The 14,225-nt window shown below is 40.4% G+C and overlaps 1 protein-coding gene across 14 annotated transcripts in view; it reads right to left on the reverse strand.

Annotated features, from left to right (window-relative positions):
- TTLL5 (tubulin tyrosine ligase like 5) overlaps window positions 1-14,214 on the reverse strand; it is a 307,882-nt gene extending 293,668 nt beyond the window's left edge. For 6 of the 14 annotated variants that reach the window (XM_043920814.1, XM_043920811.1, XM_043920812.1 and 3 more), the window contains exons 1-3: window positions 13,777-13,954; window positions 12,331-12,499; window positions 6,722-6,828 (exon numbers count right to left, since the gene is read on the reverse strand). In XM_043920814.1, the coding sequence (XP_043776749.1) occupies window positions 6,722-6,828; window positions 12,331-12,404 (181 nt within the window). In that variant the 5' untranslated portion in view covers window positions 12,405-12,499; window positions 13,777-13,954. Of the gene's footprint in view, window positions 1-6,721; window positions 6,829-12,330; window positions 12,500-13,776; window positions 13,955-13,986 lie in introns of those variants that run through there. The other 8 variants (XM_043920816.1, XM_043920808.1, XM_043920809.1 and 5 more) reach the window with 4 other exon arrangements.
- Window positions 14,215-14,225: the final 11 nt, after the last annotated feature.

The raw sequence follows: 14,225 nt of genomic DNA on the forward strand, positions 1-14,225 counted from the left end.
CTTTTTAACCCACCTTAGATGTTTTGACTCTAATCATATTTAGAGGGAGATTCTCAGCAAATGTTAGTAAATCCTCAGTGACTTCAACTTCTGTGAACATGAATGAACCAGTGCCTTTCAGTGGTAACCTAGCAACTCACTGAAGGGATTAGAACACCAGGACCCTTGGGGAGGGAGGAAAATTCAAATCCCAGAAGCAGGTGCTAATCCTCCTCTGAACTCTGGCTTACTGTGGGGCAAGGGTAGACCTTAAAGTCATCTCAGAGTAGAGAAGATCCTGTTCAACAAGTAGAGTGAGCAGCACAAATTTTGAGTGCCTACTGTGTGCTAAACATAATGTGATCTCATTCTCACAATGCCTGCAAGGTAGCTATTATCTCCATTTTACTAATAATGCAATGGATTGAGAGAGTGTAAGTGATTGCACAAGATTCACAGCTAGTAAATGCCAAAGCTGGGATCTGAAGTATTGACTCAGAACCCATGTAAAGACGCTTTCCACTATATTACACAACAAAAGTTCAGATGCATGGTATGTGACCTTTGCAGACAGCTACAGGTTAATGCCAGGATTCAGAGCACTGCTTAAAATCAAAGATGAGTGAAGGTAAATGAAATGAAGACTATGGTTTTTCTAGCAGCCATGTATGGATGTGAGAGTTGGACCATAAACAAGGTTGAATGCCAAAGAACTGATGCTTTCTAACTGTGGTGCTGGAGAAGACTCTTTTGAGAGTCTCTCGGACTACAAGGAGATCAAACCAGTCGATCATAAAAGAAATCAACCCTGAATATTCATTGGAAGGACTGATGCTGAAGCTGAAGCTCCAATACTTTGGCTGCCTGATATAGAGTCGATTGATTGGAAAAGATACACCCTGAAGTTGGGAAAGATTGAATGCAAAAGGAGAAGGGGGTGGCAGAGGATAAGATGGTTAAATAGCATCACTGACTCAATGATTTGTTGAACATGAATCTGAGCAAACTCCAGGAGACAGTGAAGGACAGGGGACCCTGGCATGTTACAGTCCATGGGGTAGCAAAGAGTTGGACATGACTTAGCAACTAAACAACAAACAACAAGAATAGAAAAACAATAGCAAAAATTAGCAAAATAAAAAGCTAACTCTTCAAAATTATTCTCAAAGTGGACAAACGTTTCATTCAGCTCAGTTCAGTCGCTCAGTCATGTCCGACTCTTTGCGACCCCATGAATCGCAGCACGCCAGGCCTCCCTGTCCATCACCAACTCCTGAAGTCTACTCAAACCCATGTCTATCGAGTCGGTGATGCCATCCAATCATCTGATCCTCTGTCGACCCCTTCTCCTCCTGACCCCAATCCCTCCCAGGATCAGGGTCTTTTCCAATGAGTCAACTCTTCGCATGAGGTGGCCAAAGTATTGGAGTTTCAGCTTCAGCATCAGTCCTTCCAATGAACACCCAGGACTGATCTCCTTTAGGATGGACTGGTTGGATCTCCTTGCAGGCCAAGGGACTCTCAAGAGTCTTCTCCAACACCACAGTTCAAAAGCATCAATTTTTTGGCACTCAGCTTTCTTCACCATCCAACTCTCACATCCATACATGACCACGGGAAAAACCATAGCCTTGACTAGATGGACCTTTGTTGGCAAAGTAATGTCTCTGCTTTTTAATATGCTATCTAAGTTGGTCATAACTTTCCTTCCAAGGAGTAAGCGTCTTTTAATTTCATGGCTGCAGTCACCATCTGCAGTGATTTTGGAGCCCAAAAAATAAAGTCTGGCACTGTTTCCACTGTCTCCCCATCTATTTCCCATGAAGTGATGGGACCAGATGCCATGATCTTAGTTTTCTGAATGTTGAGCTTTAAGCCAACTTTTTCACTCTCCTCTTTCACTTTGATCAGAGGCTTTTTAGTTCCTCTTCACTTTCTGCCATAAGGGTGGTGTCATCTGCATATCTGAGGTTATTGATATTTCTCCCAGCAATCTTGATTCCAGCTTGCACTTCTTCCAGCCCAGTGTTTCTCATGATGTACTCTGCATATAAGTTACATAAGCAGCTCGACAATATACAGCCTTGACGTACTCCTTTTCCTATTTGGAACCAGTCATTGTTCCATGTCCAGTTCTAACTGTTGCTTCCTGGGCTGCATACAGGTTTCTCAAGAGGCAGGTCAGGTGTTCTGGTATTCCCTTTTTTTTTTAGAATTTCCCACAGTTTATTGTGATCCACACAGTCAAAGGCTTTGGTATAGTCAATAAAGCAGAAATAGATGATTTTCTGGAACTCTCTTGCTTTTCGATGATCCAGTGGATGTTGGCAATTTGATCTCTGGTTCCTCTGCCTTTTCTAAAACCAGCTTGAACATCTGGAAGTTCACAGTTCACGTATTGCTGAAGCCTGGCTTGGAGGATTTTGAGCATTACTTTACTAGCATGTGAGATGAGTGTAATTGTGCGGTAGTTTGTGCTTTCTTTGGGATTGCCTTTCTTAGGGACTGGAATGAAAACTGACCTTTTCCAGTCCTGTGGCCACTGCTGAGTTTCCCAAATTTGCTGGCATACTGAGTGCAGCACTTTCAAAGCATCATCTTTCAGGATTTAAAATAGCTCAACTGGAATTCCATCACCTCCACTAGCTTTGTTCATAGTGATACTTTCTAGGGCCCACTTGACTTCACATTCCAGGATGTCTGGTTCTAGGTGAGTGATCACACCATTGTGATGATCTGGGTCATGAAGATCTTTTTTGTACAGTTCTTCTGCGTATTCTTGCCACCTCTTCTTAATATCTTCTGCTTCTGTTAGGTCCATACCATTTCTGTCCTTTATCGAACCCATCTTTGTGTGAAATGTTCCCTTGGTATCTCTGATTTTCTTGAAGAGATCTCTAGTCTTTCGTTATTTTCCTCTTCCCTGGTGGCTCAGACAGTGAAGCGTCTGCCTACAGTGCAGGAGACCTGGGTTCAATCCCTGGGTTGCGAAGATCTCCTGGAGAAGGGAATGGCAACCCACTCCAGTATTCTCGCCCACCCCCACCCCCCAAAAAAAAGGGGCCCCAAGAAACTTTTCATTAGAATGACGTAAAAAAAAAAAAGATTCAAATCACTAAAATCACAAATGAAGATGTGGATATTACTACTGTATAACAGAAATAAAAAGGATTATAAAAGAACACTAAAACAACTATATACAAACAAAATTATATAAACTAAATAAAATGTGCAAAAAGCCCAGAGAAACACAGATTACCAAAATAGACTCAAATAAGAAATAGAATAGACAAGTAGAGGTTGAACCAGTGATCAAAAAACCTGTCAACAAAGAAAAGCCCAGGACTAAATGCTTCACTCGTGAATTCTATCAAACATTTAAAGAACTGTGGTGGTGATTTAGTCACTAAGCCGTGTCCAACTCTTTCAACCCAAAGGACTGTAGACTGCCAGGCTCCTTTCTCCATGGGATTTTCCAGGCAAGAATAATGGAGTGGGTTGCCATTTCCTTCTCCAGGGGATCTTCCCAGGAATCATACCCAGGTCTCCTTCATTGCATGTAGATTCTTTACCAACTGGAACTCTTTACCAATGAGGGAAGCCCATTTAAAGCCTATCTTTTTCAAACTCTTTCAAAGAGGAGGAAGGAACCCATTCTATGAGCCCAGCATTACCCTGATACCAAAGCTAGACAAAGGCATTAAGAGAAAACCAGAAAACAATATTCCTTATGAATATAGATGCAAACATCCTCAATAAAATACTAGCAAACCAAATCCAGCAGCATATTAAAAGGACTATATACCATGCCCAAGTGAGATTTAGCTCAGGAAAGCAAGGCTGGTTCGGTATACAAAATTCGATCAATATAACATACCACATTCATAAAATGAAGGAAAAAAGACATAGAATCATCTTGATTGATGTAGAAAAGGCATTTGACAAAATCCAGTAGTGTTGTATGATGAAAACACTCAACTAAGGAATAGAAGGGAATTTCCTCAACATGATAGAAGGCATTTATGAAAGCCTAGAGTTAACATCAAACTGAATGGTAGAAGACTGAAAGCTTTCCCCTTAAGATTAGGAATAAGACAAAGATGCCCATTTTCATCACTTCTATTCAACACTGTACTGGAAGTTCTAGCGAGGTAAGGAAGGGAAGGAAGGGAAGGACGGAGGGAGGGAGGGAGGGAGGGATTGATAAATCTCCATTTACTGATCACATGATCTTACACAGAAATAATCCTAAAGAATACACACACACACACACACAAAATCAAAGCTAATAAATGAGTTCAGCATAAGATCAGTATACAAAAATCTGTAGTATTTTATACACTGACAATGAACAACTCAAAAATGAAATTAAGAAAACAATTCCATTTATAAGAGCATCAGAAAGAATAAAATACTGAGGAATAATGTTAACGAAGGAGCTATAAGACTTGCACACTGCAAACTGTAAAACATTGCTAAAGAAATGGGGAGACATCTAAATAAATGGGAAGACATCCCAGGCTCATGGACTAGAAGACTTAAACGTAAGATGGCAACAGCAATTTACAGATTCAATGTACTCCCTACCAAAATCTAAACAGCCTTTCTTGCAGAAATGAAAAAGCTGGTCCCAAATTCATATGGAATTGCAATGGACCCTGAATAGCACACACACACAAAAAAATCTTAAAAAAGAAGAACAAACTTAGAGGACTCACATTTCCCAGTTTCAAAACTTAGTTCAAAGATACAGTCATAAAAATAATAGGCACTGGTATAAGGATAAACATACAGAATGACAGAATATTGAGAGTCCAGAAATAAACCCATATGTTCAATAGTCAACTGATTTTCAACAACAGTCCCAAGATTATTCAAGAAGGAAAGAACAGTCTCTTCAACTACTCATGTGGGGGATTATCCACATGTAAAAGAATGAAGGTTGGACCCTTATCTCACAGTATGTAAAAAAAGTTAACTCAAAATGCATCAAAAGACTGCTTAGCTCTAAATGTAAGAGCTTAAACTATAAAACTCTTAGAAGAAAACATAGGGATCACGACTTTGGGTTAGGCGATGATTTCTTAGATATGACACCAAAAGTATAAGCAATAAAAGAAAAAGTATATAAAATAAACATCATCAAAATGAAAAACTTTTGCCATGAAAGAAAACTATCAAGAGCATGAAAAGACAAACTACAGAACAGGAAAAAACATTTGGAAATCATTTTCCTGACAAGGTTCTAGTATCCAGAATGTGTAAAGAACTCTTACAACTAAACAACAAAAAGACAAGCAACCCAATCAAAAAACAGGCAAAAACCTTGATAGACATTTCTCCAAAGAACATATGTAAATAGGCAAAAGGGGATATGAAAAGATGCTCAATGACAATAATAGGGAAATGCAACTCATAACCACAATAAGATACCACTTCACACCAATTAGTATAGCTATATTCTAAAAAACAAAATGAATGTTAGTGAGGATATGGAGAAACTGCAACTCTCAAATGTTGCTGGTGGGAATGTAAAATTGTACAGTCACTGTGAAAAATCCTTTGGCAGCTCCTTAATAAGTTAATCACAGAATTACCACACAACCTAGCAATTCCATTCCTAGGTATATACCCAAGAGAACTGAAAACAAAACATTGTACATGAATGTTCACAGTAGCACTATTTACAAGAGTCAAAAGGTGGAAACATTTATCCGTCAACTGATGAATGGATAAACAAAATGTGGTATATCTGTACAACAGAATATTATTTGGGCTTCCCTTGTGGCTCAGCTGGTAAAGAATCCACTTGCAATGCAGGAGACCTGGGTTTGATCCCTGGGTTGGAAAGATCCTCTGGAGAAGGGAAAGGTTACCCACGCTAGTATTCTGGCCTGGAGAATTCCATGGACCATAGAGTCCACAGGGTCGCAAAGAGCTGGACATAACTGAGAGACTTCTACTTTCATGTTTATCCATCAACTGATGAATGGATAAACAAAATGTGGCATGTCTGTAAAATGGAATATTACTGAGCCACAAAAAGAATGAAGTGCTGATATATGCTACAACATGGATGAACCCTGAAAATATTATGCTAAGTGTAAGACACCATACACAGGAGGCTACATGTTGTATGAGACCATTTATAAGAAATATCCAGATTAGGTAACGGCATGGAGGCAGAAAAATCAGTGGTTTCCAGAAGCTGGGATGAGGGGGTTGTGGAATGACTATTCAGTGGATACAGGCTTTACTTTTAGATGAAAATGTTCTAGAATTAGAAAATGATGATGGCGGCACAATGCTATGAATGTACCAAATGCCACTAAGTCGTCCACTAAAATGATGAAAACAGTAATTTTGTTATGTGTATTTTACCATAATTAAAGAAAACAATTACTAAACTTTTTGTGATAATCATTTCACGATATATGTAACTTAAATCACCATGCCACATACCTTAAACCTTCTACAGTGCTGTATGTCAATGATCTCTAAAAAAAATAAATAAATAAACCCTTGTACACATAACTCTAAAATCAAAAAAACAAGGAAAAAAAATTTGATATACAGAAAACAATTTAGGGAATCATAAATAACCCTTTCAAGTATAAAACATCATAAGAATCTTCTCCTGACCAAGGCCCTTTCCCTGTCTAAATGTGGTTATCACTTTCTCCAAGGTGAGGCTATCAGGGCCATGACCAGCCCTGCCCTCTCTGGGGAAAATCACACCTACCTCCAATCACTCGAATATTGTTGTCCTTTGTCAGAATAGCCTCCGCATGGAATACCAAAACTGGAATTCTCCTGCAGCCTCCAGTCCACATGATGCATGGATGATCTCTACAACCATAACAGAAGGCTTTATTAATTCACAGCTCAAAATCTGAATTAACAATTGAAGCAGATCAATGGGGTCAGCTGCTTAGCAACTTTCCTCTTCTTCTAGAACAAGCATTCCATAAGTTCTATGGGAAACCATTTCTCTCCTATTCTCAATCATGTGGTCTGTTCAAGATGAACTCCATCCCTGGGGCAGGGACAGGCCCTGATCGACTTCAGCCAAGCAGGTTTTCCACACCCTAGTTATAGTTACTGGTTCAGGGAGGAGGACATGAAGCAGCTGGAGACAGTGTGTTGGGAGACATGTATGACCACCTAGGAGAGTGATACTTTCTTTCTCTTCTGAAGCAGCTGCAGAGAGATGGCCTCCCCTCCTTGATGGTGTAAGAGAACTGCACTCCCCTGGAAGTGCAATTGTCACTGTTTGACCTTGGGAGGAGAGCCTGGAGCTGTGAGCGAAGGATAAAGTCAGGGGGAGCCTGACTCAGAGAATGAGAGAAATAAGACCCTGAGCAGCAAACGTGCAGGTACAGAATCAAGTCTTTCCTAAGTATGAGTTAACACATTCCCTTTATTATTTAGGACAATTTATGTTTCAGTCCCCAGCACAGAGAAGAATCCTAACTCAAAACTAAAATAATCACAATAACTGACATACCCCTTTTACATCCTATAGTCCCTTTTAAGCCAATTTGAGGACCCATCCTAACAGCCTGAGCTAGGAAACCTAAAGTAATACAAGACTCCCAATATAGTCTCCCAATTAAGACTATATGTTTGAAAGCAAGTCTATACTAAATGGAACACTGTTTTCTTCCAGAAGAGGACCTCTAACTTTCTCTTCTTATCTTCCAGAAATCTCTGTTAAATCAATCTCAAATGTGTATTTATTCATAAATTAGAAAAATCTTCAACTGCCTTAGTGCAGGGAGGTAGGAAAGGAAAGAAATGACCTGGATCCCTCTTACGTGTCAGGAATTACACTAAGAGCTATCAAATTATCTCATTTAATCCTCTTGCTAGTAGCTTGAACCGAAGGAAAGGTGTCTCCGAGAGGTTATGTAATTTCCTCAGTCATACAGCTGGTGATGCAAGGGTACAGGCATCTGGCCCAAGTGTCTGTGCTCCTTCCACCCTTCCATCTCCATAATCCCATTTCAGTGATATTTTGCATAAACATCTTAAACTGAACCCCTGAGGAATTGAAATTAATCAATATCTTATATGGAATAAGATCCATTTTTTATTATTATTATCATTAATTCAAAGATTCAGGCTGCTCTCAAAAACTCACATGACCACACCCCTTAAAAAAGCCATACCACAAACCTCAGGGCCAAGTTAGACTCTCCCAACACAGGTTTAAACAGATCCATGCTTTGAACGTACAGGCTGCCAGGCTACCATTCTTAGAAGTGAGGCAGCCTTTACACTTAGGATGAGCTGCCAAGAGATTTAGTGAAGAAAGCAGAGACCACTACACCTAGTTCATTCCCTGTTTTCTAGAAACGGAAAGTGGATGTTTAATGTTCCTGCAACTTGACTTGGGTGACAGTGACCATTTGAGAGAAAAGGTGTTTACAGGGTGCAAGAAGGATTTGTGTGTGTGTCTGTGTGTGCGATTTGCTTTCTTTTCCGGCTTAATTGACATCCCTGGTGGCTCAGATGGTAAAGAGTCCGCCTGCAGTGTGGGAGAACTGAGTTTGATCCCCGGGTTGGGAAGATCCCCTGGAGAAGGAAATGGCAACCCACCCCAGTATTCTTGTCTGGAGAATCCCATGGACGGAGGAATCTGGTCGACTACAGTCCATGAGGTCAAGAGTCAGACACGAATGACTAAGCAAGGCACCATCTTAAATACCTGTAAAAGGGACCAGATAATTCCTATGATCCCTTTCAACAGTTTTTGGGTTTTTTTCCCCTATACATCTAAGTCAGAGGATAGAGGGGAAAATAGGCAGGTTAAACTATTAAGCTTTAGATAGAAACTTTAGAAACTAACTAAAGCTCCTTGTCAATCCACCTCTAACTGCAAACTGGCACCAGTATGCCTTAGCACCTACAAATGATGCATTACTAAAAAAAAGGTAAAAATGTTTGACAAGAGTCAGAAACACAATAAGCACACACAGCTGACAAGAGCCAAGGCCTGAATCATACTATCTGTAGAAAGCCACATCCCTGACAGAGAATCTTTTCACTTACAACCTCTGAAAAGAGAAAACAGGTAGCAGATGAATCGTTAATTCAGTAAGGTCGACCTAAAAACACTTAAGGCAGGCGCTGCATTGTCACTAAAAGCAAGTGCCCACCAGTTGGCACTAAAGGGAAAAGATTGAAAATGATTAGGAAACTGAAAATTGGGACTTTAAATATTCATTTACACCAGAAGCCAGGACATATTAAGAAATTATGCTTTTATAGACATGAAAGAACAAAAAACTTGGATTAGTAACCAAAGTAGACTAGTTTTATGGTTTACTTTATTGGAAACCTAAGAACATTTTGGTTTTTAAACAGCTCATGAGGAATAGATATTATTCACTCTTGGGATCCAGTCTACATAACTCAAAGCATCTAAGCCTCATTCATCCCAATATCTATGCTGGAAATGCCTTCCCCACTTTCTCTATTCACCTAATCCCACTCTCTATAGCCCAGCTCATCTACCACCTCCCTGGAGCCTTCCCCAGCTCCTGCAGCCCACAGAGATGTATTTCTCCAAACTGTAGCACTTGCTGTATAATCATTTGTTGAAAGTGAAAGTTGCTCAGTCATGTCCGAATCTTTGCAACCTCAAGGACTATACAGTCCATGGAATTCTCCAGGCCAGAATATTAGAGTGCGTAGCCTTTCCCTTCTCCAGGGGATCTTCCCAACCCAGGGATCAAATCCTGGTCTCCCGCATTGCAGGAGGATTCTTTACCAACTGAGCTATGAGGGAAGCCCGTCATTTGTTGAAGATCTTTTTAACTGATATAAAGCCAGCTTTTACAATCAGAATTAGATATTTTTTAAGGACTAAAGAACCTATACACCAAACGAACATTTCCACGTTTATATGTATAAATTTATAATTTGGGACCCCCAAGGAAAATACAGAAAAAGAGCCCCTTTACATTTCCTATTGCAAAGAATGTCGTGCAAAACAAGGATGCCTGGACAGTTTCTAGCTCTAATGTCCAGGATTGCAAACCATGAATACTTTAATACAGCCTGGGGATCTGAGCAGATCTAGCAGATATGCATGGAGAGATATCTTGGGATCAAGTCAACATCCTAGATGATTTAAGACCTTCAAACTTACAAAACTTTAGAAATATAAGCATGTTCCTCCTCCAAGTGTAAACAAGATTGACTTTAAGATTCCTAAAGTATAAAACAAGTGTTTCATAGACATGAGCTGATGGAACATTAACAATCAAAACTCAACAGTAGGAGTTTAAAAGTAAGAGGAACAAATGTCCACCAATTTGAACTGGGGTGAGGTGGGGTGGGATTACACCTGTATTTTCACTAACTTCTACTAGAAATTTAGCATTTCTCTATTGCAAATACAGGCAACAAACCACAGTGCTGCTAGCATTACCTGCCCCTTCAACTCTATCTGAAATGACAGATTTTTTTGTACCATATGACAGTTGTTGCAGACATCTCAAAATAACATTGATATTTATCACTACTTCCAAGTTATGGCAGTTACTAAAATTGCCACTAGATCCCTTGTGATTACAGTCTTCTCATCTGGTATAATGAGGAAGGACCACAATCTGGCAAGCCTCTACCCTCAAGCAATCATTCAGTTACCAAACGGTGAAGGCTCACAGTGGTGGTCCCCAGGTATCTACGATGTGCCTTTGTATTCTCCTCTTACAAGTGTTAATCAGACACAACCCAAGGACCGGGAGCTTATGCAAACTAAATAAAAACAGTCCTCATGTTGATGTCTTTAGAAAATAAAATTTAGGTTTTACCTTCTAAATGAATGATCTTGCTAAATACATTAACAAATTTCCCATATATTCATTCATTAAGTTAGTCATTCAGGCAGCAAGTATTTATTGAGTACCTACTAAAATAAAATTAGTTTCAGTCATCTAAAGTAAAATAAAATTATGTTGAGTCATCTAAAGTTCTCAATATTTTGACCATCTTTGACTTACCTAAATAGGAATTTCATACAGTTCAATCTAATACTTATTGGGCCCAACCTATAAGCCCACTAATAAAAAGGACAGTCACGAAGTAAAAGAAGATCTTGAATCAGAAAGACGGATGCCTGCAGAAGAAGTTAAAATTTTGGAGAAATGGCTGAGGCAGCACACAGAAAAAGTCACAAAAAGGCAAAGTGCCCAGAGGGAATTATCCATTTAATTATCCTGAATGAGAATGACCCAAATACATTAATAATAACAAATCTCTATTATTTTCTATGACCTGACAGTGATGAAAAGCCTTTCCCCAAAGCTTTACTAATGCTTCAGTAATTTTTTCTAATTAAACAATATAATCTTCTGCTGTATTATAAGAAATATACTTTAAAATCAATATTAAATCCAGCAAGAATAATGCCTTAACACTTGTATGGCACTTTATAATTTAAAGGTAATTTTAGACACATTATTCTACTTGATTCAGCCTGGCAGATACTATCCCCACTTTTCAGATGACATAGCACATGAATCCTAGTGGACTTACATAGAACCTTAAACTAATCTTATCTTTAAGTCAGATTCTCTCTTTGCTCTCTGTGTCATATAATATATTAAAGGGGGCAAAATATCTAAGAGTTGCAAAATCGTGGAAATCTAGGTCTAAGTCTCAACCTATCACTTAATCTCTATGCGTCCCTAAGGAAGTTCTTTGATATCTGTGGGGCTGAGCTTAATTAAGTGGAAATAATAACATCTTCAGTTGTTACTGTTAAATGGGATAAGGCAGTTAAAGCCCTTACCATCACCTATAGCAGCTACACTTAGCACTATCTTCATTTATATTCTTGTGAGAATCCAGCAATTAAGAAACCTGACTCATCTAAAAGAACTTGAAAAAGCCATGTGTCTCAATAGACAGCACAGGCCTCAGAATTCTAATGGCCTGTCCCACACTTACTCAAACAACTTATTATTATCATCACTCTATCATCCTAAAGGCTTTGGAGAAAATAACCAATGTCACAGAGTTGGGAGACCTACTTTTCTTAGGTATCTAAAAATTTCAAAATATCCTATGTAAGGAGCTCTGATCAAAACTTGATTAAAAGCTACTACCTGTACCATCTAGGGCTGATACTCATGAGCCCAGAAACAGAGCCTTATCTCATTCACATAGCTGATGGTCACACCAAAAAAAGATCCCAAATTAGACCATGTATGGAGGCTAAAACCAGAGTCAGATAACACCAAAGGAAGGATATTGGTAAAAGAGGATAGGAGTAAAATAAAAGAGAACTATCTTCCAACCTGAAGGCAAAGGGTCAAAAGCAGGCTTGCTATTACTTACTCCTGGCTTACCACCTCCTCATCCTCTGAGGATGATGCTGTTTCCTCCAGGTCCCGGGCCATCACGACTGGCATTTCCTTTAGAGTTTGTCATGCAGTCAGCAGACGGGGGCCTCAGAGACCTTTCCTTGCACATTCACTGGATCAAACAATTTGGGTGGCACAGATTCCTGCAAGAGAGACAAAAGATCTGAAACATAACACAGCTGTCTTTTTGTTCATTATTGATGGTGATCTTTGATGTAATTAAAACGGATATTTATCTAAACAGGATTCAGCCTCTAGAAGCTTACCTTTTTTCATAGTGCCTCACATATGGCACAATGATCGAGATTTTTTTTTTTTAACATACTATCTGTCCTGTGTATTTGAAGAGCAGCTATTAAGTTTCTTGTGTTTCTTTTACATACTAAATCTAATGTGCACCAAAATGATAGGCTTACTTAACTTTTAGGAAAATCTGAGATAACGTGGCTGATTGTCTAAAACATAGGTTCCTTGCTAGCAAAACCTGATATGAGCTAAAATGAAAAACCCAAGTTTTAAGATCCTTCCAAATATTTCTCTAGACTCTATGACAAGCATAGGTAAAATAAGATCATGATTCCACTGAAATAAATACAAGCAAAAAATGAATATATTCTGCTGAATCAAGGTTATAAATAGCTGGAGGGGGCAGGGGAAACTGTCCTTTCAAAAGCTCTCAAAAATTATTTTCCCTTACTGAAAATCACAAACTATGATCCGAATATCAAATAGAAATTAAAATTAGCCTATTTCTAATTAAAATACTTTAATAAAGTACATTTCATTGTATTTGAGGATGAACTAGAAATAACAGATAAGAAAATGTTTGAATGACCATAATCCTATTACTCAAAGATTACCATTCAATGTTTCCAAACCTTATTTTTCTATGTGTTAACACATGTGATAGCCTAAATAGGGGGCGAGGAAAGCCAGTTCCTACAAGGATCCCCTACACATGTTCAGCGAAATGGGCAGTATGGAACAATCTCAAGGCTTTCCTTCCGAGTATCCCAGACAGGATTTCTCAGGATTTCCCAAAATGTTAGGAAGTCCCTTAAATTCATACAAAAGAAACTAAACTTCCAAGCGACGAAGGGATGCCAACCTGTCCTAGGCTGCGAACTGGGCAGGAACAGACAGGGCGATCGGAAGGTTGAGGGCACTGGCCCGAGGAGTGTCCTCTCCCTACAGGGATCAGGCTCTCAGATCCACCCATGGCTCAGCCCATCCCAGGGAGGTCCTCAGATGCTCCCCACGGAAACGACGCGGGGAGCCGCAGCCGCTGCGATACAGCCCAGCGCGCCCGGAAGCCAACAGCTGTTCCCGGACAAGGAGAGGGAAGTGCAAGGGCCAGCGCCCGCCCGGACTCGGGGGCGCCCCTCTTTCCGGGGAGGAGGGCGCGGGCGCAGGCCTTTACCTGTTTCATCTTCCCATCGCTCGGGGCGGGCAGGCGGGGACAGAGAGCGCTCTGCGCCTACCTCCCTCCTCCTTCCCCAGCCGGGCTCAAGGCCGCAGCCGAAGGCGGCTTCCCCCGTTACTACAACAACCAACCAGCAACCGCCCGCTCGGATCCACTGCGCAGGCGCCCGCGCCCGGGCGCGGAGGACGCTTGGCTTCAGGCACGTACAATTGTCGTCATCGCCGCGCCAAGTGGGCACAGGGCTCTGCTCTCCACGGAAGTCTGGACTTCCTTTTCCCGCTCTTTCCCCCTCCGCCGCAAAAAGATTGACTCCGAACGTGGAGTTGTTTCGCTGTGCTCAACAGGAAGGTTCACTGCAAGGGCGGTGTGCTGGGAGTGAGGTTTGTGGAGCGGCAACCGCTGATTGGCAGTAAAGGGCTTCACGCCCCATCGCCTGCTCGAGCATA

The sequence above is a fragment of the Cervus elaphus genome, chromosome 12, assembly GCF_910594005.1.
Source record: "Cervus elaphus chromosome 12, mCerEla1.1, whole genome shotgun sequence".
NCBI lineage: Eukaryota > Metazoa > Chordata > Mammalia > Artiodactyla > Cervidae > Cervus > Cervus elaphus.